The following is a 21886-nucleotide window of genomic DNA, read 5'->3' on the forward strand; positions in this document are numbered from 1 at the left end:
AAAAAGAATAAAAGAAGATAATGGAAGGATTCCCACTGGTACAGATGTAACAGCTTAGTTTCAGGCCTTGCTTCTTAAGTAGCTGTCATGGCCAGGGTTTAGGCAGTCGTAGGACAGGCCAGATGGGGGGTTGCGGGGAGAAGGAGCAGGACTGGGACTCCAGGCAGGTCCAGGGTGCTGGATAAAGGCCAAAGAGCTAAGCATTGATGCATAGCCCGGGGCAAGACACTTTGAGATGAACACCTGGAGCTGGAGCCCAGAAAGCACATCTAGAAAGCACAGATGAATGCAAGCAAAGAAGCGCCACGGTGGGCTGTGTCCAATATGCCGAGATCCAAAAGGCTATAGGGAGGGTAGGGAGGGCCCAGGCTGGGTATCAGGAGGCCTGGGTCTAGTCCAGCTCTGCCTGGGTCTGTGGGTCCTTGGACACAGCACCACCAGTAAATGATGGAGAATGACTCTGAAATTCTGGGACAAGGGGTATGTTCAAGATCTAACCCTGGAGCACCCAGATAAACACTGGGACATGGGACATAAGCATAGGAAAGCAGCCAGGGGTATTGCTGGGGAAGGTGGTCATCGAGGTCCGAGATGACCCAGAGCAACAAGCCCTGCGCTGCTTTGGTCTTTTCGTCCTTCATTCCCCAAATCCTACCTGTGCACCTCCAGGTGCCCAGCTCCCCTCAAGGCACTGGTGATGCAGCAGTGAACAAAGGACAAATATCCCACCCTCACGGAGTTTCCTTTCTAGAGGGAAGAGACAGGCAATAAACAAAGAAATCAGTGAAACATACAGTGTGTCAGAAGGTGATAAAAACATAGCAGAAAAGGGGCAAAGGGAGCTCGGCGGAGGGAGTGGGGTTGCAATCTAAGACCAGGTGGTTCCGAAGGCCTTGAGGAGCAGATGACATTCGCATGGAGACCTGGAGGAGGGTGAGCCTTGCGGATGCCTGAGGGTAGAAGGAACAGCAAATACAAAGGCCCTGAGGTAGGAGCAGGCCAGGCTGCCAAAGGCAGTGGGAAGGCTGCAGAACGTGCCTGGGGTGTAGTGCGTGAGGGTAGAGTGGCAGGGGATAAAGCAGAGATAATGCACGGCCAAGTCACTAGGACATGTAGGACATTATATGGAATGTGGCTTTCATACTGGGAAGGTCCCAAGATGCTGGATGGTCTTAAGCAAAGCAGGGACACCACAGATTACAGAAACAGAAAAGGGCGGAAGCTGGGAGACCAGTTAGGAGGCTCCTGCAGTAATCCAAGGAGGGGGGACTGTGCCATGGACCACAGTAGTGACAGAGGAGGTGGTGAGGAGGAGTCAGATGTCTTTTGAAGGCGGAGCCAGCAAGATTTGCTGACAGACTTCGTGTGGGAGATGAGGGAAAGGAAGGCGTCAAGGATGGGCCAGGATAGACCCCGAACAGGGTGGAGAAGCCTGGGCCCCCAGGGGTCGTACGTAAGCAGACCACCTGGAGGAGGGGGACCGGCACCCCGCACACCTGCCACATCTACTCCCCCACAGGCACTTTGGTTTCCATGGACACAGCCCTGCCAAGCAGCCACCCACGCTCTCCTGTCACCTCGGGCTCTGGAGTTGTTTGTGGGAGGAGGGAGGCGTCCTCTGGGAGCCGGGGAAGGAGAAGCTGATCAGCAGGGGGTGGATGGCTGCAGTACCTGGAGCTGCTCGCACAGGTCCCTCTCCATTGGGAAGGAGAAAGTAGGCTTTGCTGATAAGTTTTATAAAATTCAGCTGCAGAGGACACAGGTGCTATACGCTGCCCAGAACAGAAAGGTCATGTGAGGTGATCTGCTTTTTCACAGATTAGTGGCCCAAAGATCAAAAAACAAGGGTAAAAGGAATAACTGCACAGTTTTCATTCATTCATTCAAGAGAGGTTGAAGCCCTTGTTCTGTGCTCTCCGCCGCCCCATTTCGGTCCCCTCTCTGATGTGCTGTCCTGCTACAGCCAGAGTGGTCATTCCTGAATGTCAGTGGGGTTGTGATGTGTGCAAAGCGCATCAGTGGCTTCCCAGGATTCTTAGATAAAGATAAAAACTCTTCAGATGCTCCACAGGGCCCTAAGTGGTCTAGGAGCTGCCCACCCAGCCTCATTTCCTACCGCCATCCTCTCCCTCTAGACCCAGACACCCGGTCCCTCTCTCAGACCCTTGACGGCACCAGTGTCCCTTCTACCACAGGGCCTGTCTGTTCTGCTCCCCTGGCATTTGCTTGGTCAGCTTCTACTTCAGATTTCAGCCAAAGTGTGGCTTCCTCAGGGAAGCCTTCCCTGATAACTCATTACAGGACCACACTCCTTTCCTTCCCAGTATGAATCTGAAATTATGCATCATTTCTATGAAGACCTTGTTAATAGCTGTCTCTCCCTCTCAACTGTAGGTACCATGAGAGCCGGAGCCGGCCGGTACCAGCCAAAAAAGCAGGACAGCTTTTTTGCTGTCTCTTAGAGCCAGAACACCTAACACGGCACCTAGGCTTTCAGTAAATATGTGTGGAGATACTATGGTGAATGAGATATACCTCCCCCAGGGAGGTTACAGGACATTTGGGGAACAAACAAGTAGTCAGTTACAAGACAGTGTGATGAGATCACCCCTGGTACTAAAGAAACACTCTGGAGAGGCACCAGGTCCAGACTAGGGCAACCAGGGAGGGCTCTGTGCTGAGCAATAGAGAGCTTGTGATTTAAGGCCCTGAAAGCACTTCAGCAAGGTTGACATGTCGAGTGGGAGGCAGGACGTGAGAAGGATGAGGCTAGAGAGAAAGGCAGAGCCAGGAAGGGCTTCGCTGCGTGCTAAGGGGTGGTGGGAGCCATGGCAGAAGGGAAAGCAGTGGACCAGTGTGATCAGGTCATGGTGCAAGGATCTCCTGCCTGGGTGGAAGTGTGGAGGGCACACCAGGGGGTGGAACTGGAGGCCGAGAAGGCAGAGAGGAGTCTGCTGCAGCAATAGCAGTGGGAAGGAATCGTACTGTCCCAGAACTCAGCCATCACCAAGGGATGGAGAGGAGAGATTGCCTGGAGAGCTATTAAGGGGACAGCATATAGAAATTGATGTGTAAATGGATGTGGGACAGCATATAGAAATTGGTGTGTGAAGGAAAAATCTAGAATGACATCCAGGTTTCTAGCCTCAACACTGTGAGGATGGTTGATCTGCTGGGATGGGAACCACAGAAGAAGGGGCAGACCTAAGCAAACAAGGGCCTTCCAGGCAAAGGGAAGAGCACATGCAAAGGCAGGGAGGCATAAACGTGGACTGTGTGTTCTGGGAAAATGAGAGAGTCCACTGATTTACTCCATCTCAACCCTCTTGGTGGTAACCTCAGCCCTGAGTCTTGCCTAAGCTCAGCCACTTCCGGCATGAGTCTGACTACCTGGGGCATCTGTGAACACCTGTTCTGCTGGGGCAGCCCTAGCATGAGCCTCACGCAGGATGCTGATTCTTGCATCACTCCCCGCTCAACCCCCAGCCATGCTTCCCAATCACATCCCTCACATCCTCCCCCGGCACCTGATGCACTGAGGTTTATGTAAGTGGTGTCCTCCAGAGCCCAGTGGGTGTCTGGCTTCCTTCAACTTTCCCAGCTCAGCCAACATGCTGCTGTAGACCTACAGCCAGATTAAAACATACATGTTCTGATGTGCTTTCTCTAACAGTTCAGTCTGATGCTCCTTTACAACCATCATGGGAGATAGGATTAGGAATCGGTGTGTTTGCAGGTTTGGGAGGTGGTGGAAGTGGCAAACTGGTACCCGGGTGCCAAATAACACCTGGGGGTTTTGCTTATTAGACACAATGTTATTTTTAAGCTTCTGAGCCTGAATGACTTGAGGCGAGGCATCTTCAGTTTTCCAAGTGCCCCACCATTTTCTGATATCTCAGACCCACCTGTTTTACTATTTATGCACCTGCCTGGCCTCTGAAGAAAGGAGGAGCATGGACATGGAGCCACAGAGATCTGGGTTTGGATCCTGGCTGTGGAATGACTTTCCCTCTGTGAACCTCCATTTCTTCATCCATGAGAATGATAATACCTTGCAGGGTCTGTCTGAGGGATAAATGGGGTAAATGCTACTTATCATTAAAGATTAAAACTGTGCAAACTAATGTTTTTGAGCTATATGCTTTCACCCCAAAGGAAAGAATTAGGATGAAATGAGGATAAACCGGTGCAAGTTACAGGGAGACAGATTTAACTCAATTTGAAAGATTCCTTTGCAGTGGTTAACACACTGCAGATGGAAAAGATGGCTTTAGGAAGTAGTGAGTTCCCCATCAGGAGAAGAATTCAAACAAAGAATGCTATGGAGGGCTTCAAGCATTAGATCAGGGATAACTAGACAACTTGAGCCTTCTATAATCACATGGCATATGGTTCTCTCTTCCTCTTCATGGGTTGCAGATAAGGCCAACTTCGCAAAGCATCCACCCGTGGCTGTCCTGCCTCTTGGAACGGGAAATGACCTGGCCCGCTGTCTCCGCTGGGGAGGGGGTGAGTGTGCGTGGGAGAGGCCTTACCCTGGAGACAAGTGCTCCAGTCTACAGGGAGGCTCTGCAGAGCCTGGCTGAACTTCCCTCTTAGGGATCACATCCCACGGAGTAATACTCAACTCTGGAATCATCTCTACTCCATACGTTTTCCTTAACCTCCCTTCCATGCCGAGGCCTGTGTCTACCCCTCACTAGATTTACTATCAGCCTGAAACTCAGCTTCGAGTCTGCCTCCCCCAGTAGAACAAGTCAATTTCAGGGTAGAATCTCCTCTGTCTCCCCTCCAGGGTTCATCCCAGTAGGGGCTCACTTAGGGATTTTTCTGCATGAAATTCCCCCTCTCCAAATTATTGATCTTCTGAATTAGGATTCAGAATGCAGACCGAAAAGCCACTTCGCCAGCTACTAGGGGCATCCAGATCATCTTAGGGCCCCATGGCCAGGGGCCCTCAGTTTGAAATTCACTTAAGGGGGGAACTCAAAATGGTAGCCAGCTTACAGGGCAATGGGCAGGAGCTAAGGAGAACTTTGCAAACTGCAACAGCCCCTGTGGGGCTGGGCGTGCTCCAGAGAGTGGAGAGGTTCAGGTCAGCACATGGAGCAGACAGATCAGTCTGGCAGGCAGAGTTGGGGTGAGACTGCAGATGGCGGATCGGTTCCAAGAGTGATCCAGGACCAGGCCGGCAGCGGTCAGTGTGCGTGCTTGGAGGGCAGGGGCAGAGCAAGCAGGAGCCAGCCCTAGAAGGAAGTTGGCAGGCATGGGAAGAGCTCCCAGGGTCCTCAGCCACACACTGGGCTAGGGAAGGACCCTCTGTTCAAGAGGGGACAGGCAGACTTGTAGCCCCACGAGCTGGGCGTCTAGGCAGCATAGCGAGGCACAAATTTCACACACCCTTGTGCTCCCAGATGGCACCAAGGCCCTCAGCTACCTTGTTGGTATCATTGCTGTCTTGTGAGGCATCCCCTAAGGAGTGGACTAGAGCCCTGACAACTTGAAAATACTCTTCAAGGTTGTCCCAAAGGTAAGCAGGAACATGGAAGTGTTATTTGAAAGAAAAGATTGTCTCTCCCACTAACTTCTCACAGTTCTCTTGCTACATTAATTTTCTATTGCTACTATGTAATAGTAACAAATGATTATAAACATAGAGGCTTAAAACATCCATTTATCAGCTCACAGCCCTGTAGGTCAGAAGTCCTGGAATAGCGTGACTGGGTCTTCTGCTCAGGGCCTGACAGGGTAGAATCAGGGCACTGAACAGGCTGTGCTCCTCTCTGAAGACTCTGGGGGAAGAATTTGTTTCTAAGCTCATTCAGGTTGTTGGCCAAATTCACTTCTTTGTGGTTGTAGAACTGAGGTCCCTGTCTCCTTGCTGGTTGTCAGCTGGGACCACTCTTAGATCCTAGAGGCCTTCCGTGTTCCTTGCCCGATGGATCCCTCCATCTTCAAAGCTGGCAGAAGAGACTCCCCCTTACCTCCAATCCCTCTCAAGCTTCAAATCTGTTTCTTAAGGGAAAGCCCAGTCTTTCTAAGGACACACCTGATTAGGTCAGATCCACTCAGGATAACTTCACTTTCTTGAAGTCAGCTGTGCCATGTAATATACCAAATCATGACCGTGACTATCCCATCTTATCCACAGGTCCTGGGGGTTTGCTCAGTATATATACCCGTGGGGCAAGAAATGTGGGGACCGTCTTAAAATTCTGCCTACGGTGCTGTCCATCTCCATCATGACACAGTCCTGGAACAGATGCTTAGTTCTCCCATGGGCAGCTTCCCGACCATCCAGCCCACCACTTCCCCAGGGCTCACTTCAGCTACACAGGCCTGCCCATCTCTGGCCAGCACCCAGCCCTACCTCTGTTACTCTGGCTTCCAGATCACCCCAGCTTCTTTCTAATTACTCCATATTGTCCTCTCCTTCTCTGTGGCCCAGGGAACCTGAGTGGCTCTGGCCCACAGACGCACTGGGGAGTCTCCTGGCCCCAGATGCCCAAGGGGTTCCTTGCCTTGACCGCTGCATCAGCAACAACTTAGCCTTTCTGCTCTGGGGGTAAATGCAGTGCTGTGCTCCACAGGTTATGAAGGTGGCAGCCTGACAAAAATCCTGAAGGACATTGAGCAGAGCCCCTTGGTGATGCTGGACCGCTGGCATCTGGAAGTCATCCCCAGAGAGGAGGTGGAGAATGGGGACCAGGTCCCGTACAACATCATGAACAACTACTTCTCCATCGGCGTGGTGAGTTGGCCAGGGATGGCTCTTCTGAATGGGAGACAAGTGCCCGGGTGGGCAGGAAGGGTTCTAGTCTTCCACTGTCCCCTCTGGGTCCCTATTCTTTACCTATCCCAGCTGCCCCCAGCCTCGACTCAGGTCCAGGCATCCTTGCATCTGGCCTGGGCATGGACATCCTTATCGCACCAAGCCCCGCCCATGATTATGGAGGAAGCTCCTGTCCCTATCATTCAAAAGACAGCACATTTTTCAAAAGACCTATTTACCCTTTGGATAATTCGAAGTAGTTAAAGAAAAGCGACACCAAGAAATAACCAAGGGCTGAGGTCAGAAGGAGACTCTCAGGTGAGCTTCCAGAATTGGAAATTCTGATCCTCCAGGGAAGACGTTGTCTCAAGCTGGCTCTACTGGCTTAGCTCTCAGAATTCCATCTGTCCTGTTCTCTCCCCTCATCCCAGCCCCACTCCCCACGATCCAAGTGCTCATAAGCCTCTGGGGCATCTCCTCCTGGCTGACCCCTCAGGCTGAGCTCCGTGTTCCCCCTGGTGCTCCCACAGCCCTCTGTGCTCACCTCTGCCTTAGATTGAAGGCATTGTTCTAATGTGCCTGTCTCAGCCCTCCTGAAACACACACACGTGCACGTACACACGCACGCACCCATACACATACACACACGGACACACGGGAGTAGGACAGCACCATGTTCCTCTTCCTCCCCTAGCTCCCATCACATGTAGCACAGCTCAGTTAGTTTGTTTTGTTGAACTCAGCTTCTGGTCCAAAGTGCATGGGGTGGACACTGCTTCCCAAACTGCTGGGGACAGCACTGGGGAGAAAAGTTATCGATCATTTCCATAAATAGAACTGAGGTTTGGGAGGAAGGTGCAACAAAGATACTAGCATTTATTGAGCACCTACTGTGTGCTCTCCACGGTGCTAGACTTCAGTCTTCACAGCAATCCTGCAGGTATTATTGTCCCCACCATCCGCATGTTACAGATGAAGCCTCAGGACACCGGGCGAGGAAGCGCACACACACTGTGCCTTGCTCCGAAGCCAGGTTCCTTCCTCTCTGCTTCCCTGTCTTGGGAATTATGCTGCCCGGTTTCATATGCACATAAGCCCCTCCAGACCAAGACTGTGTGATCTTCTCAATCATCACCTGTGCCTCTTTTGCAAATGTTGGTTGTTTAAAAAAAGGAAAGAAAAAGAGAAATGATAGGTAGCTTGAGGGAAGAGCAGGGTTAAGGAAAGGGTTTTGTTTTTTAATAAGAAAACTAAAAGGAGAACCGTGAAAGAGAAAAGGAATGAATAACAATACCTTATATTTACGGGATTTAAAATTTACCGTATTCACAGATATTTTGATTTTTATGATTACACTGGAGGGCAGTACTACCTCCGTTCTGTAAGTGAGGAAATAGAGGATTAGACTAAGGGATTTGCCTTCATTTTCTGACTCCCAATGCTGCCCTCTTTTTCAATTACTAAAACAGAAGAGAGAGGCATTGCTGGGCCCGTGATCAGGCTCTGAGAGGATGGGGGCGCTGGACGAGAAACATATTTAGGGGTCTCTGCTGTCCTGATATGGTTTATCTCCCCAGCTCCCCTGCCCTCATGGGGGGAGACGTCTTTCCCTAGCACCCTCCAGCTCCTCCCCCAGTGACCTAGGCAGACCTCTCCCTCCTCTTCTTGACTCAAAAGCCCCTCTACTTTGGGACCACCTGCTCAGGCTCCACTTCACGCAGTCTTCAGCTTCTGCAAATCAGACGTGACTGACAGGTCTGGTGTTCGGGGGTCAGAGGACTTCTGGAGCACGGGCTTCCCATCTTTACAGTGTGACAGAAACTCGTGCCCTTTTCCTAAACCAGAGGATAACTTGCTGACATGTACTGAGTACCTAATGCACACCAGGCACAGTGTCCCTATTGGTGGGTATAGCCCTTGCCCTTTTATATTTTGTAAGAAGGATCTGTAGCTTAGAAAGATAGAGACCAGTCCAAGCTGGTGAGCGATAGAGCCGGGAATCACTAGAGTCGAGTTCCAGAGCCCACCTAGCTGTGGGCCCTGAGCCATGCAGCCTCTGCACGGCCCTCCATCTCCATGCTGCCGAATGCAGCAGCATTGGGTGGGGAGGCGGGCCTTAAAAGTTAGTGCATGATGGCTCGCCTATACCCCACCCGTACCCTTTGTCAGAAATGCAGATTCCACCCCTGTGACAGATCCTGATTCATATTGATTCAGTTAGTCCAGGCAAGGTCTGGGAATTTGCATTTTTAACAAGCCCCTGAGATAATTGTGATGCAGACAGTCCCAATCAAGTCCTCAGTGAGTGAAGACAACCCCTTAGAACAGAGAAGGATGGTCAGAGGAAGTGGTTCTTCACAGGAGCAGAACCCAGATCTGAAGGAGATGACAGAGAGAAAAGATAGAAAGGAGGGGAAAGCAGCACCTGTAAGCCGTGGGCCAGAAGTGAGAGCTGAGCCGCAAGACTGGGTGATCTGCCTGGGAGCTTCTAGATGGCAGGTTACACCCACAGCTGCCTTCAGAGTCCTCAGCCCCAAGTCTTAACATGCCCAGCTCTGGCTGCCAGAAAAAACAGGACTCCTAAGGCCTCCCTGTCCATGTGTGCCAAGCGCCATAGGCAAAAAATGACATTCACTTAGTATTGCTGACCAAATGGATGACCATGCCGAAAAGGAAGATACAACTTCCCCTCAGCTAGATAACCAAGCCCTAATCCCAAAAGCCAAAACTGAGCATGGTTTTAATTCATTCTTACAAATAAGACGGAAGTGGGTGGGGGGATGGGAGGGAGGAAAAGAAGGAAAGAATACAGACTAATTGTCCCCCAAGGAAATGCACAGAGGGACTTCCCTGGCAGTCCAGTGGTTAAGACTCCGTGCTTCCACTTCAGGGGGCTCGGGTTCTATCCCTGGTCGGGGAACTAAGATCCCGCATGCTGTGCAGTTCAGCAAAAAAAAAAAAGGAAATGCATAGGAACAGATTCTCCGTTTCATTCAGCGGTCAAGATATTTATTTGCCCTGGGCTCACCTATAATAATCCAATCGGTTCATCTTTCAAATTATGAAGAACTTCACAAAATCTTTCTGTTTTTTTTCATATACCTTTAGCTTGTGCGTGTTTAATATTTTATTGCAAAGCAGTGAAGAACCAGGATTGTTTTTATCTCACTAGTGTACCCTTAGCCTTGTCTCAATAAAATGCTTGCAGCGTTTGTGTGCTCACTCTTTAAAAGCTGGAAAGGGAAATTCTTGAGAAAACAAGTAGCCAACATGTAACCCTAAGAGAATCTGGGGCTGACATTTGCAGAAGCTCTTGCTCCCTATTTGACTTCCCAAACTTTGTAAGAGGAGAAGTAGTATGTAAACCAACTCCCAGTTTTACTTCCTTAAGATGATTAGAGTCGGACTCCTTTGGCAAAGAGAGCTGCAGTCTTCGCCTCTTTTGGAGGACCTGGAGTATCTTACTGACATCAAATGTCTGCTGCCCAGCATTTGTAAAGGTGGTGACAATGACCGATGCCATGGTGTCCCTAGGTGGTAAAGAATTCACCCCGCTGAGTTCACTCACTCCTCTTGGTGCCAATAGAACCCATTTAATAGCTGGAGGGATAAACAGGGCAGACTCCTACCCTAATGAGAGAGTGACGAGGGCCTCACTGTCACCACATTCCCATCACCCACAAGACACGCCAGCTCCCCACCAATGAAGAGCTGAGATTGTTGGCCTTCTCAGCCCTGAGACCTGATAACACCCATTGGCAGGAGATTTTAAACACAGTCATTCAGGACGCTACTTCCTCTGACTTCTCTGGCCTCCTCATCCCTGCTCTTTATTTTTGGATTTGCAGAAATGTCAGGATGGCCAGGTATCAATGACAGGAAGTTTGGGGCTGCAAAGTAATTCCTGTGGTATGTGTAATTCTGAACACCTCAAAGGCTCTGCTTTCACTGAGCCTTAACAGCATAAGTAAACAGCTAATCCCTTGAGTCAATGAAATCTATTTCTGATGCTAGGGGAACCCAGGGGCCAAGGAGAGGCCACAGTCATCACTCTAACCCACACACCATCTTCTATCTTACATTCTGTACTTAGTAGACTTTACCAGCTAAGTTTCCACAATGGTAGACCCATTAAGGATTTTGTCAGAAAGTCATCATTTCCCTGCAGCCTTTTAAATTCCTTCAGCCTCAGGTTCCTGTCTGTCACCTATGAGAGCCAGGAAGGTACTTGAACAGTGGGACCCCCTGAGAGGTGTCTTGGACAAGGGGTCTACACTCTTTTTCATTCCCCAGTCTGCTGTCATTTTTCAGAACAAGCCAAATTCCAAATAATCTGTCTTATTGTCTCCTTTCTGTTTTTTTTTTTTATCTCCATAGATTGCCAAAGTGACTTAGACCTACATTGTCCAGTATGGTAGCCATTAGCCACATGTGGCTATTGTGCACCTGACATGGGGTTACTCTAAGTTGAGAGATGCTATAAGTATAAAATACACATCAAATTTCAAAAATGTAGTGTGAAAGAATTTTAAATATCTCAATGGTTTTTAGATTAACTACATGTTGTAGTGATAATATTTGTTAATTGAAATGTATTATTAAAATTAATTCCATCTGTTCCTTTTCACTTTTTTAATGTGGCTACTAAAATTTTTTAAATTTATTTCTATTGGACGGGACTGGCCTAGACATCCAAATAGCTCAGAGTCCAAATGACTACTGCTTATATTTGGAAGGGGCACAAGAATCTTTTGTCCAACTCTGCACTTGGGAATTTTAGTTCAGGAAAGAGTAGCCATGTGTCCATACTGCTTTTATCTCCTTTTCACCCCACACCTCATAGAAAGGACCCTGGAGAATGAGGCCATCAGAAATGGGTGTGCAATTCCCACCTCCACCCACACCGTCCGAACAGAAGTCTCATTTTGCTGGAATTATTACAAGGAAGGGTTGGAACCATGGTAGCACTGGTTTCTAAAATTTAAATGAAGTCACTACTGAATGTAAGTACAGCCAGCTAGCTCAGTGCCTGGCACAGAGAAGCCCAGAAGAGGATGGAGGTGAATCTTGCCTCTCTTTTTAATCCCCAGGTAGAGAAACATGGTCAGAGTCTTTACCAGCATTGCCTTTTCAAAACTGAACAGCAAAGGACCTGCTCAGCTCCCTCTAACCACTTTGTGTATTTACCACGGGATTACATTGTCAAATTAGGAACCACATGCTTAACTAGTAATATTGTAAAGGCTGGTCTTTGTGAAAAGAAGCTTTGCAAAACCTAGTTATGAAAAAGAAAAATAAACAAGGATAATCGGAACTACACAGAGGGCAGGGGCCTGTGCACATATCCCAGGGAATTAAAAAAACAGGAGCCAGTCATAACAGCATTGGGGGCAGGGGACAGTGAAGTACAAATCGTGCCAGGCAACATGTGATTGCTTTTTTCTTTTCTTTCTTCTTTCTTTTTCCCTGACAGAAGAAAATTAGTGCTTCAAAAGAACACAAGTAGATGGAATGTTTTCTTGAATTCTAAAGAAGCATTTGACAGATGTCACATGAATCTTATTCAGAGTGTTCACGAAACTTGCTCAGAGGAGGGAACTGGGGGCATGAAGCGCTCCTGCCTGGAGAAGCTGTGCAGGCTGGATAGGCCCAGAGGACAGAGGCCCCGGCAAGGTGTTGCACCTTTCCCACCGTTGTCCACAGGGGTGCCTAAACTTCAACTCTTGATGTGTCTTAAACAAAAAACTAACAAAGAAATCAATAACTAGAGTTAAAATGTTAAATTCCTGATACATTGTTTCAGCAAAGAGTGTTTGCCAACCATAAAATAAGCCCATATCCTTGACTTACCCTGTCTGCCTTTCAACAGGGGCTGCTAGCTGGGTTTACTTCTCTGCCAAGTGCAAATATTACAAAAGCTCCTCTTTGCCCCCAACTTCCCTCTGGATTTTCTGTCCCCACCCTTAGCCTGTATTTTACTCCCCACACACAGCACATGCTCAAAATAAGCTTCTTCACTGAGCTACACCTCCTGATGTTAAAAAAAATATTTTTTTCAGAAATTTTCTTTTGTCAAATTTCCATATCAAGAAAAGGAATTAATATGCACTAGCTGAAAATTCACCGTGTGGAATTTGAGTTTTCTTTTAGCTACACAGTCCAGTAAATGAGTTTCTCTATCTTTTTTTTCCCTGCACAAATCTGAATCAGCTCCCTTGTTCTGTCACCACTCCTCCCACCCTCCCCCACCCCACCCCCACCATTCCTAGCTCAATTAACCTGTTTACTTCTAAAACCCACCACCTGCCCCACCCCCAGATGTGCTGGGGGGAGGCCTGAGCGGTGAAGGCGGGGCGTAGCACATTCTTTTGCTGGAAAAGGAGACCATTAACAAGGGCGGAGGACCAACTTTGAGGAAGAAAGATGAGTTCAGTTTTAGGACTGAAATTCAGGTTTGGTTCTAGAGCGATTCACTGTGGAGACATCAGCAGCTACATGCTAGTAACAACTGTGAGAACTCGAGATGGCCCGTGGCATGGAGTGTAGGCTGCAGAAGGGGCTCAGGGCTGTGAAGTCCTGCTCCGGGCATGGAGAGCCCGGAAGCATGGTGACGTGAGAACTGTCCTAACTGTGAGTTCTGAGGAGCAGGTGGCCAGAGTGCAGCAAAGGAATGTGCTAATAGGAGGACAGCAAAGTGTCCATAGAATGTGATAATGAGACTCTTACTGACCTTGGGGAGAGTTGTTTCCGTGGAGTGATCAAGAGGCAGAAGCCAGAAGTTTAAATATATTTTTAATTATCTGCTAAGCCTGTTATCCAATGCTACCAATTCTATCTACTGATATGGATGATTAAGAGTTAATATATAACAGCATCTACCAACATCAGTTTTCTGGTTTAGAGAGTTATGTAAGATGTTATCACTGGGGGGAGTTGGGTGAAAGGGACACAGGGACTCTCGGTACTATTTTTGCAGCTTCTTATGAATATTCCAGAATACAAAGTGTTTTTTTAAAGAGTGAATAGGGTGAGGCATTTGCAAACACTCACACTCAGCCCCACGTGGGCTTCTGCGTTCTCACTGCTCACAGACCCAGACACGCTCCCTGCCCCCAAAGGGCAGCCGCGTCCCCTTTCGCTCTCCCTGAACTCGGGCGGATAGAGAGTGAACAGTGCAGGCTCTAACAGGATGGGGGGCACTCGCCCCTAACCTTGGACCTGGTGTCCAGCCTCTGTGGGGGCCTCCCTGGTCTCCCCTGTGAGATCTGGGGGATTTCGGTGAGAGCGTGTGCTTGCTTCCTTTCCTGCCACATTATGCAGGGTCAGGACCACTAACCAGGGATCTGCTTTCTGTCCCTTTGCCTTTCAGGATGCTTCCATCGCACACAGGTTCCACGTGATGAGAGAGAAACACCCCGAAAAATTCAACAGCAGGTAAGAGGGCCCAGCGGGTGTAGCCGGGGCTGCACTGCCCACCTGCCCTGCCCGCGCGGCCACGGGCCTGTCCCAGGCCTCCACCTGCTTTCACCGAAATGTTCTCCGCCCGGCTGCCCAGCGCTTTTCCTGCCACGTTGCCGGAAGGAGGGCTTCCATTTCCAAGAAGAAAGCAATGTCAGAAACCTGCCGCAGTCTGGTGGCCTGTCCCCTCGCAGAGGGTGATGTGCAGAGGGAGGGCCTGGGGCCAGGAGGGAGGGCGTGGTGCGCCCGCCTTGGGGAGTGGGGGTCTGCGCTTGACTAACTGGATCCCCCTCCTGGGGCGCGCCGCTTTCTCAAAACCAGCTGCTCCCAGCCCCAGTCCCTTGATTCCTCGGGTGAGGGGCTGGCAGGGGGCAGAGGCCTCATGTTCCCCTCGTCACAAAGAGGAGGGGGGTGCCGGCTCGCGTCCCGGGCCGAGAGGGCCGAGAGGGCGGCGCCTCCGCCTCCGCCTTCCCTGCCGGCAGAGGGCAGCAGAGGGAGGCCATGCAGAGGCGGGGAGCCCACCCGAGCCCAGCCTCAGCCCGCGCACCTGTGAAGGCAGGCTGTGAGGTCCAAAAACCAAGCAGAAAAGAAAACCAGATCATTTGCAAAGTCAAACCGTTCTGCCGGCGGGTGGCATATAGCTACCCTGGGATTGCTCAGTTACCTTTCTCCCTTCCTCCTTTTCCTCTTCTCGGTGGCTAATTTGCATTCTTTCTCTTTCCTTTTTGTTGGAGCTTATCTAAGTGACCACTTGATCCCACCCCCCCCCCTCAGGCAGGTGGGCAGGAGAGGGGGTATTAATTTGGGCTCAGATTGAGTCTAAGAGACTTGGCTTTATTTAGCCCGCCAAGCAGAAGTCCAGTGTTACCCGCACACGTTCATGTAAAGCCAGGCACTCCCACAGACCTCCATCATTTTCATCCCTCCTCCTTTCCCCGGACCCCATGGCTGGGAGGTTAACCAAGAATCAGAAAGTCTTTTTCGGGGTCAGAAACTGAACGTAATGAAGCTACTTTGACTTCAGGAAAAGTGATCTGTGGAGTCTAATAGTAGCTGAGCTAACCTTATTAGAATGTACTTTCACACACACCAAGTCAGCTCACAGAACACTATTAACATGTATATTTTCAGCCCCTACTCCTATTATAGTCACAGACTTACAGATCAACTGATGCTCTTCTCACAATCTTTTTCATTCTAATATATACACCAAAAAAATCACTTTAAAAAAATACTTCTCTTCCATCCATTCCAGACTTTTAAGGTCCTCTTTTTACACAGATATCATTATGCATACTCATGCACACATGCCTGATAGGATGCCAAATGTTTGTGAAACCCATGGGGGGTTCTGTTCATTCACTCAATGAATGTATCTTTTGAAAACAGAACCAGGCACTGTTGTATAGGTGTTTTGGATAGACATGTGTAGGGGGCTCACAGTGCAGGGGTGGAGACAGACTGGAAAGTAGCATTGCAGAGTGATTTGTGTTAAATGATATGAATCAAGGTGACATAAAGCAAGGGCATGGAATTTGATGTGGAGGGTCTTCCAACTAGAGAGATGCCTGAACCAAGACACAGAAAACAAGTAAGTACTTTCCAAGTTTACAGAAAGAGAAGGTCAACCCAGCGAGAAGGAACCAAATGTACCAAAAGATCCAAAGGAGTGATGGAAAACAGCCTGCTTGGGCAAGAGCAAGCTGTTCAGTGTGGTCTGTTGTGTGGTCTCCTTTAGTGGAAAGAAGCAAAACCTCCGTAGTTTGTAGAGAGCAAGGAAGCAGAAGGAGGGAAGAATTTCTCCATACTCCAAAAATCAATAGACAGGTCAACATATGACATAAATAGAGCAATCATCAATTATCCACATGATTAAGTACAGTTAGAAAGATACCTCTGTCAGAAAAAAGTTGTAACTGTTCATTTCAACCCAAAGTATGAACAGTTTCCCTGTGATCTGAATGACTGCTTTTCCTCCCCACTTCCCAGTTTCCATCAACAAGACTACTCTTTGCAGTTAGGTGTGCATCTTACTCTTCACCTGGTTGAGGTCAAGGTCATGTGGTCGCCTAAGGATGCCAGACACAGGGATTTGCATGTAAAGCCATGTGCCTACTAACAAGTGAAGATATAGTGGCGTAGAGGTAGGCCCTGTTTCACAAGGTCCCAGAACACTTCCTATTAAGAACTTTGAGTCCATGCTGCTTCTACCCTGCCTGCTTGCTCATGTTGAAAATACCCAGGAGTGCCCAGTTTGTCCACTGAGAGGCAGGCGAGCAGCCATGTTTTTCCAGGATTCCTTATTTAGCTTTGGAGATGGTTTTAAATAGGCAGGTGGTTGTTGCCATGGTTACCCCATTACACCAGCAGCTAAATTTAGGAAGGGCCACAAGGGATAGGAAGAAAGCTTGATACGGGGATTTGGAAATGTAAATGATATTATCAAACAAGGCTTCAGTTTTACTCAGCTAAACTTAGGTTTTCCAAAGAGTAGTTACTGCTTGGCTGGATGCCCTTACTGTTAATGCCTGGGACTAGGCCCTCAGGGATAACCCTGAGGTTAAATCTAGGGACTTGTAACTGTTTTGTTTTGCTTTGTTTTGAACAAGGGAATGTGACTAGTCAGGGCCAGAATTTATCAGGAAACTTGAATCTTTTGCGTTGCTCATTCGGTTTTCTGCGCTATTATAACAAGAATTCTTAACCTGGGTACAAGGGCTGCAGGAGCTCTGAAGACACCTTGGAATTGTATGTAAGATATTGAGTACATTTTTCTGGAGAGAATGTCCATAACTATCAGAAGGTTCTTGAAGGGACCCATAACCGCTCAAACTGTTAAAAGTAACAGTTCTGAACCCTCTTTGAGTCCTAAGAGGCATCAAATTATGACTCAACTGTTGGGGTTTCAGGAAATTCTTCCCCCAGTGGCCTCTCGACATAGGTTGTTTGTTGGCAAGGAAGGTGGTTGGTTGCACAAAACTGTTGTTCCCTGTGGAATCATTTTGTTCATGGAGCAAGAACCAGAACCAAGGATGCTGGATGATGAGCCAGGTGTGATGTCAAGTATTAGAAGAACTTTAATGGCAGGGATACGGCTATATTGAGTTCATTCTACTTCCTAATCATTAACAGGCTAATTACTAATTGCTAACTTAGGAATGTTATGAAATTTATCATCTCATTGTTGGCATAAACAAAAGAGAGATTTAATTCACCTGAGATTATATAATGTGTTAGAAGGTGTTCTAGGACACAGGGTAAATAAGACATGGTTCCTGCCTTCAAGGAATTCATAGTCTAGCAAAGAAAAAATAAGCCTCAAATATTTTTTACAAAATGATTTTCACATACAAGGAGGCTACATGTTGTAAGTCATAGAGTATACAGGAAGCTGTATAGTATAAGACACTCATTAATGGTCGTATCCTAGCATCACTTGTAAATGAATTGCTTAGAGTGCAGAAATTGTGTTGTAAGGGAACCAAACTAAGAACTTATTTTTTGAGCTCCTACTACATGCCAAGTGATAAACTAGTTATTTTAAATACATTAGAATAGTTGAATCCCCAAACTGCCCTACAAGGTAAATACTAACATTCCCATTTTACAGATAATGGAACTGAGGCTGGGAGAAGCCAAGTCACCCGGCCGAGGTCATACATCTTTTTAAGCAGTGGGGCTGATATGATTTAAGCTAGCTTCTAATTCTAGAGTTCAAACTCTGTTTTCTGCACTTGCTGTCTTCCATGGATTGCATCAAGCAAACACCAATTGTATATCAAACATTCTGATGGATACTTTATACATGATCCCACCCAGTGCTTGCAATGACACGCAAGGGTAAATGCTACCGTCCCCATCTTAGAGATGAAGAAATTGAGGCTGAGGAAGGTGGAGCTAGTATCAGTTGGATCCACCTTTATGGATGGTCTCTATGTGGAAGTGCCTGCTGAGTTCCATAGAGGGACCGCAGCTATCCCACCACTCTTACCTTGTGCGGTGGGACTCTTCTCCCTATCTCAGTGTCCACAGCGAGGAGCACGACTGACTACATGACTTGCGTGGCCCAGTGCAAAGTGAAGTGTGGGGCACCTTGCTCAAAATTCATTAAGAATTTCAAGTCAGTGACAGCAGAGCATTAAACCAACCACAGGGCCCTTCTCAGTGTGGGTTCCCATACAGCTATACAAATCTCACAGCCATGAACTGGTCCGAGCAAGGAGAGAGGAGATCAAAAAACGAAGACACATTTGCCAGGGCTCACAGAGTAGGGAGTTGGCAATAAAGGTAAAAGAATGGAGGAAAGAGGGTTTCAGTTAGGGGAGGAGGGGGATGGATTATCAGTCCCTCAAACGGGCGGTAGTCAGAATTAGCAGAGGAGCCAGCAGTGTCTTCCAGGTATCCAAGAACCAGTCCCCCACGAAGTTTCTGGACTCACTCTCTGTGAAGCGTTTTGTATGTATGGGACAGATACATATAAGCTACCTAATTCCCATGTCACTGTCAGTGAGTATCCAGAAAGAGAAGTCTAACTATGGAATTTTTTCACGGTTGCTTAGAAACTCAGAGCACTTGAGGAATGTGGTATTCCAAACCTGCTGAGTGCCATCCACTTGAATATGTCCCTCAGCAGTTTAGGCTGAAGCAAGATATTTCCTGTTAGGTCCTTGAAAGGGACCGAAAACAGAGCTTCATTCCTACCAGAAGCTGACCACCTTTCCCAAAAGCCCTTGAGTCATGAGCGGGCTGTGGAGTGTTCACTTTCTTGGAGCCAGGCCCGTGGAGTAGTTGATGAGGGGTTCCCCAGAAGCCCTAATGAAGCCTGAGTCCTTAAGAGGCTGGCAATACATCTTGCAAATAACTAAGCCCTTAATAGGTATTTATAGAATGAGGCAGCAGGGTATAGTCTAAGTTGGCATCAGAACTTGGCCCTGCCACTTACTAGCTATGTGACCTTGGGCAAGTTACTTAATCTCTTTAATCCTTTGCTTCCTCCCCTGAATCTTACAAGGTTGCTATAAGTATTTAATGAGATAATGTGTAAGTGTATGGCACATAGTAGGTTCTTAGTAAATATTTGTTGTTGCATATTATTGAATGACAAGCAGGAGGAAAGCATTGCCTTAAATTTGCCAGTAAGGCATTGACAATAAAAGGCTTTTCTGGTGGAGTGGCAAGTGGGATTCAGTTATAGAGTCTTTGTTTCATTGACATGGCCCTTGACCTGAAAAGTTGGAGGACAGCTAAAAGTTGGAGGAGACGCCAGCTGTGATACATTGAATCTGTCCAAATCCTCTTAGGGGGTGGGAAGATGGCACCAGTTAACCAGGATTGGACTGGATTCTACAGACTGGAGCTGTAGAAAAAATTCCCTTCACTGGCTCCATGGGTGTCCAAGAGGCAGAGATTTGGGGTCTGAAGACCAGGGAGTTTAAGTCCAAATGCCAATTTCAGGCTCGAGGCAGGATTGAGGTAGGGGTCACAGACCCCTGTTGACATTATAACTGGAGGAACAGGGTGGGAGTGAGTAAGGGGGAGTTGCAGGACAGGTGCCATGCGCTCCATGGAAAATCTGGGCTTACAAGCTGGGGCCATGGAGTGCACGGTTGGTGGGTAGGTGGGTGGCCCAGGGCAGTCAGATGCTGGAGGCGTGATTCCCCTTCCTTCGCTGATGCTAGCTCTCCCCTCACCCTCCGAGCATCTCTTCTCCCACTTTAGATGGACACAGAGATGTTCTGTGGGAGGCAAAGCAGAAGCCAGCAAAGCTCAAGCCATACAATTCTGGAAGCAAAAAGGCCTCCTCTCTTGAATACCTGTAGCATGCTCTGCAATCACAAGCACAAACTGTATCACCATGTACTTAAGATATTCTTTTTGTATCTAAAAATGAGACCATTCTAAGCTATTCTTTCCAGGAACCCTGTGAGGGAGCCCAGTGTTACGGCCCAGATTTTTGACTTTCCCAAAGCATAAATGTATAACAGCAGCAGATACATCAGGGTTAAAATCTTCATTCTGTGCCTGAATTGGGTTTGCTTCTTCTTATCTAATACTCAGCAGCCCAAGAAAGACCTGCCCTAGGTAGGACTCAGAAGGCCAAACTGTCTGCACCTTTTTGCTTAAATATATCAAACTATTTTTTTTCAAACATGTAGGATTCAGAAAAGCCCCAAGTGAAGTTGATTATGGCATTTTCTGTTTTTATTCTTACTCCCCTATGTATTTATAAAGGAAATGCAAACCTTATGCTTTGTGTTCAAGTACCTTCAAGTCTTCAAGTCAGGTCTGACAGAACCACTTACTTAATTAGTCGAATGTTTCTATACTAGCCCACAAAAATGTTTTATCCCCCATCCCTCCTAGAGAGAGACGCAGCTAGTGAAATGAATGAAATATGGGTTCGTATTTTTTTCACCAGGCGTTCCTCATTACGCAACTGCTGAAGACCAGGGCTTTTTTGGCTGTCTTATTTGTTTACAGTCAGCCCTTGATTATTTGCAGGAATGAGGGAACAGCAACATACATCATTTAAAGCTGTGGATGGTCAGAGATTTTAGCAGGCTGCTGTTAATCTTTGTGTGCAGGTCTCTGCTGTAAAGATTCACAGTGTTTTAAATGATATGAAATCACATGGACTCTTAACATTTCCTTCATTTTCCCCCTGGCTCCCCAGTCCACGTTGGAACAGACAGCACAACTTCTCAGACTGGTACACACAAGCAGCCTATGATATCTCAAGGCTCCTTACAAAGTTGCTTGTTCGCCAGAACAATTCCTTACTGTAGCTTAACAGGCCATTTCTTCTAGCCCCCGCCAGGCTGGAACATATCCTGCCAGGTACGATTCATGTCAACGAAGAGTGGAATCAGTTTGTGATGATATCAGAAGGAACTTGAAAGCCAGCTTTGTTTTCAAGTCTTTAGGCCAGATATTCCAAAAGTTATCAGTATTTATTTATTGATTGCTCTCTAGAAATATTTCCATCAAAGAGCTCAAGATATGGTATATGATGAAGTTCAGAAGGGTTAAGGTCAGCATGATAACCTCATGGAAGAAAATCAAAGTACACAAATTGACAGTAAGGTGGGAACTGGCTAGGTCCTCAAATGGGTGTTGACAGTCTGGATGCTTTCCAGAAGGGAGAGGTCAGGAAAGTGCTGGAATCTGAAACCATGTCTTATAAGGAAGGGCTAAATTGGGGATTGTTTCACCCAAAGAAGAGAAGACTTAGGAAGAAGTGATTATTGGCCTCAAATATTTTAAAAGTGCTTCTCATAAAGGAGGAATTAGGTTATTTTGAGTGAAAAATCAATGGGAAAAGTGACTGGGTAGACCAATTTGAGCCCCATATAAAGGACATCAATTCCACCAGTTAAGGCCATCCTCAAGTGCAGGGGGCTAATGGGTAGGGGAACAGGTGTGGTGAGTTTTCACATGTTATGCCCAAACAGGCACTGGACAATCATTTTGGAGCTCCAGTGGAGCCAAATGCCCAGGAGGGCAGGTTCTGTCATCAGACAACCTGGATTCAAATGCTGGAGTTGCACTAACCACTTGTATGTGATCTTGACCAAGCTACTCTTCTAAACTTCAGTCTGCTCACCTGTAAAATTGGAATATAATACTGTATTAGTTTCCTACGACTGCTGTAACAGA

At 47.7% G+C, this 21886-nt stretch overlaps 1 protein-coding gene across 4 annotated transcripts in view; it reads left to right on the plus strand.

The window, feature by feature from the left end:
• The window catches only part of DGKG (diacylglycerol kinase gamma), a 165596-nt gene that overhangs the window by 65178 nt on the left and 78532 nt on the right, over window positions 1–21886 (plus strand). For all 4 annotated transcript variants that reach the window (XM_082392943.1, XM_082392944.1, XM_082392945.1 and 1 more), the window contains 3 exons: window positions 4420–4509; window positions 6591–6751; window positions 14142–14206. In XM_082392943.1, the coding sequence (XP_082249069.1) occupies window positions 4420–4509; window positions 6591–6751; window positions 14142–14206 (316 nt within the window). The remainder of the gene's footprint in view (window positions 1–4419; window positions 4510–6590; window positions 6752–14141; window positions 14207–21886) is intronic.

This window comes from Balaenoptera borealis (genome assembly GCF_965194805.1).
Source record: "Balaenoptera borealis genome assembly, chromosome: 5".
Taxonomy (NCBI): Eukaryota; Metazoa; Chordata; class Mammalia; order Artiodactyla; family Balaenopteridae; genus Balaenoptera; species Balaenoptera borealis.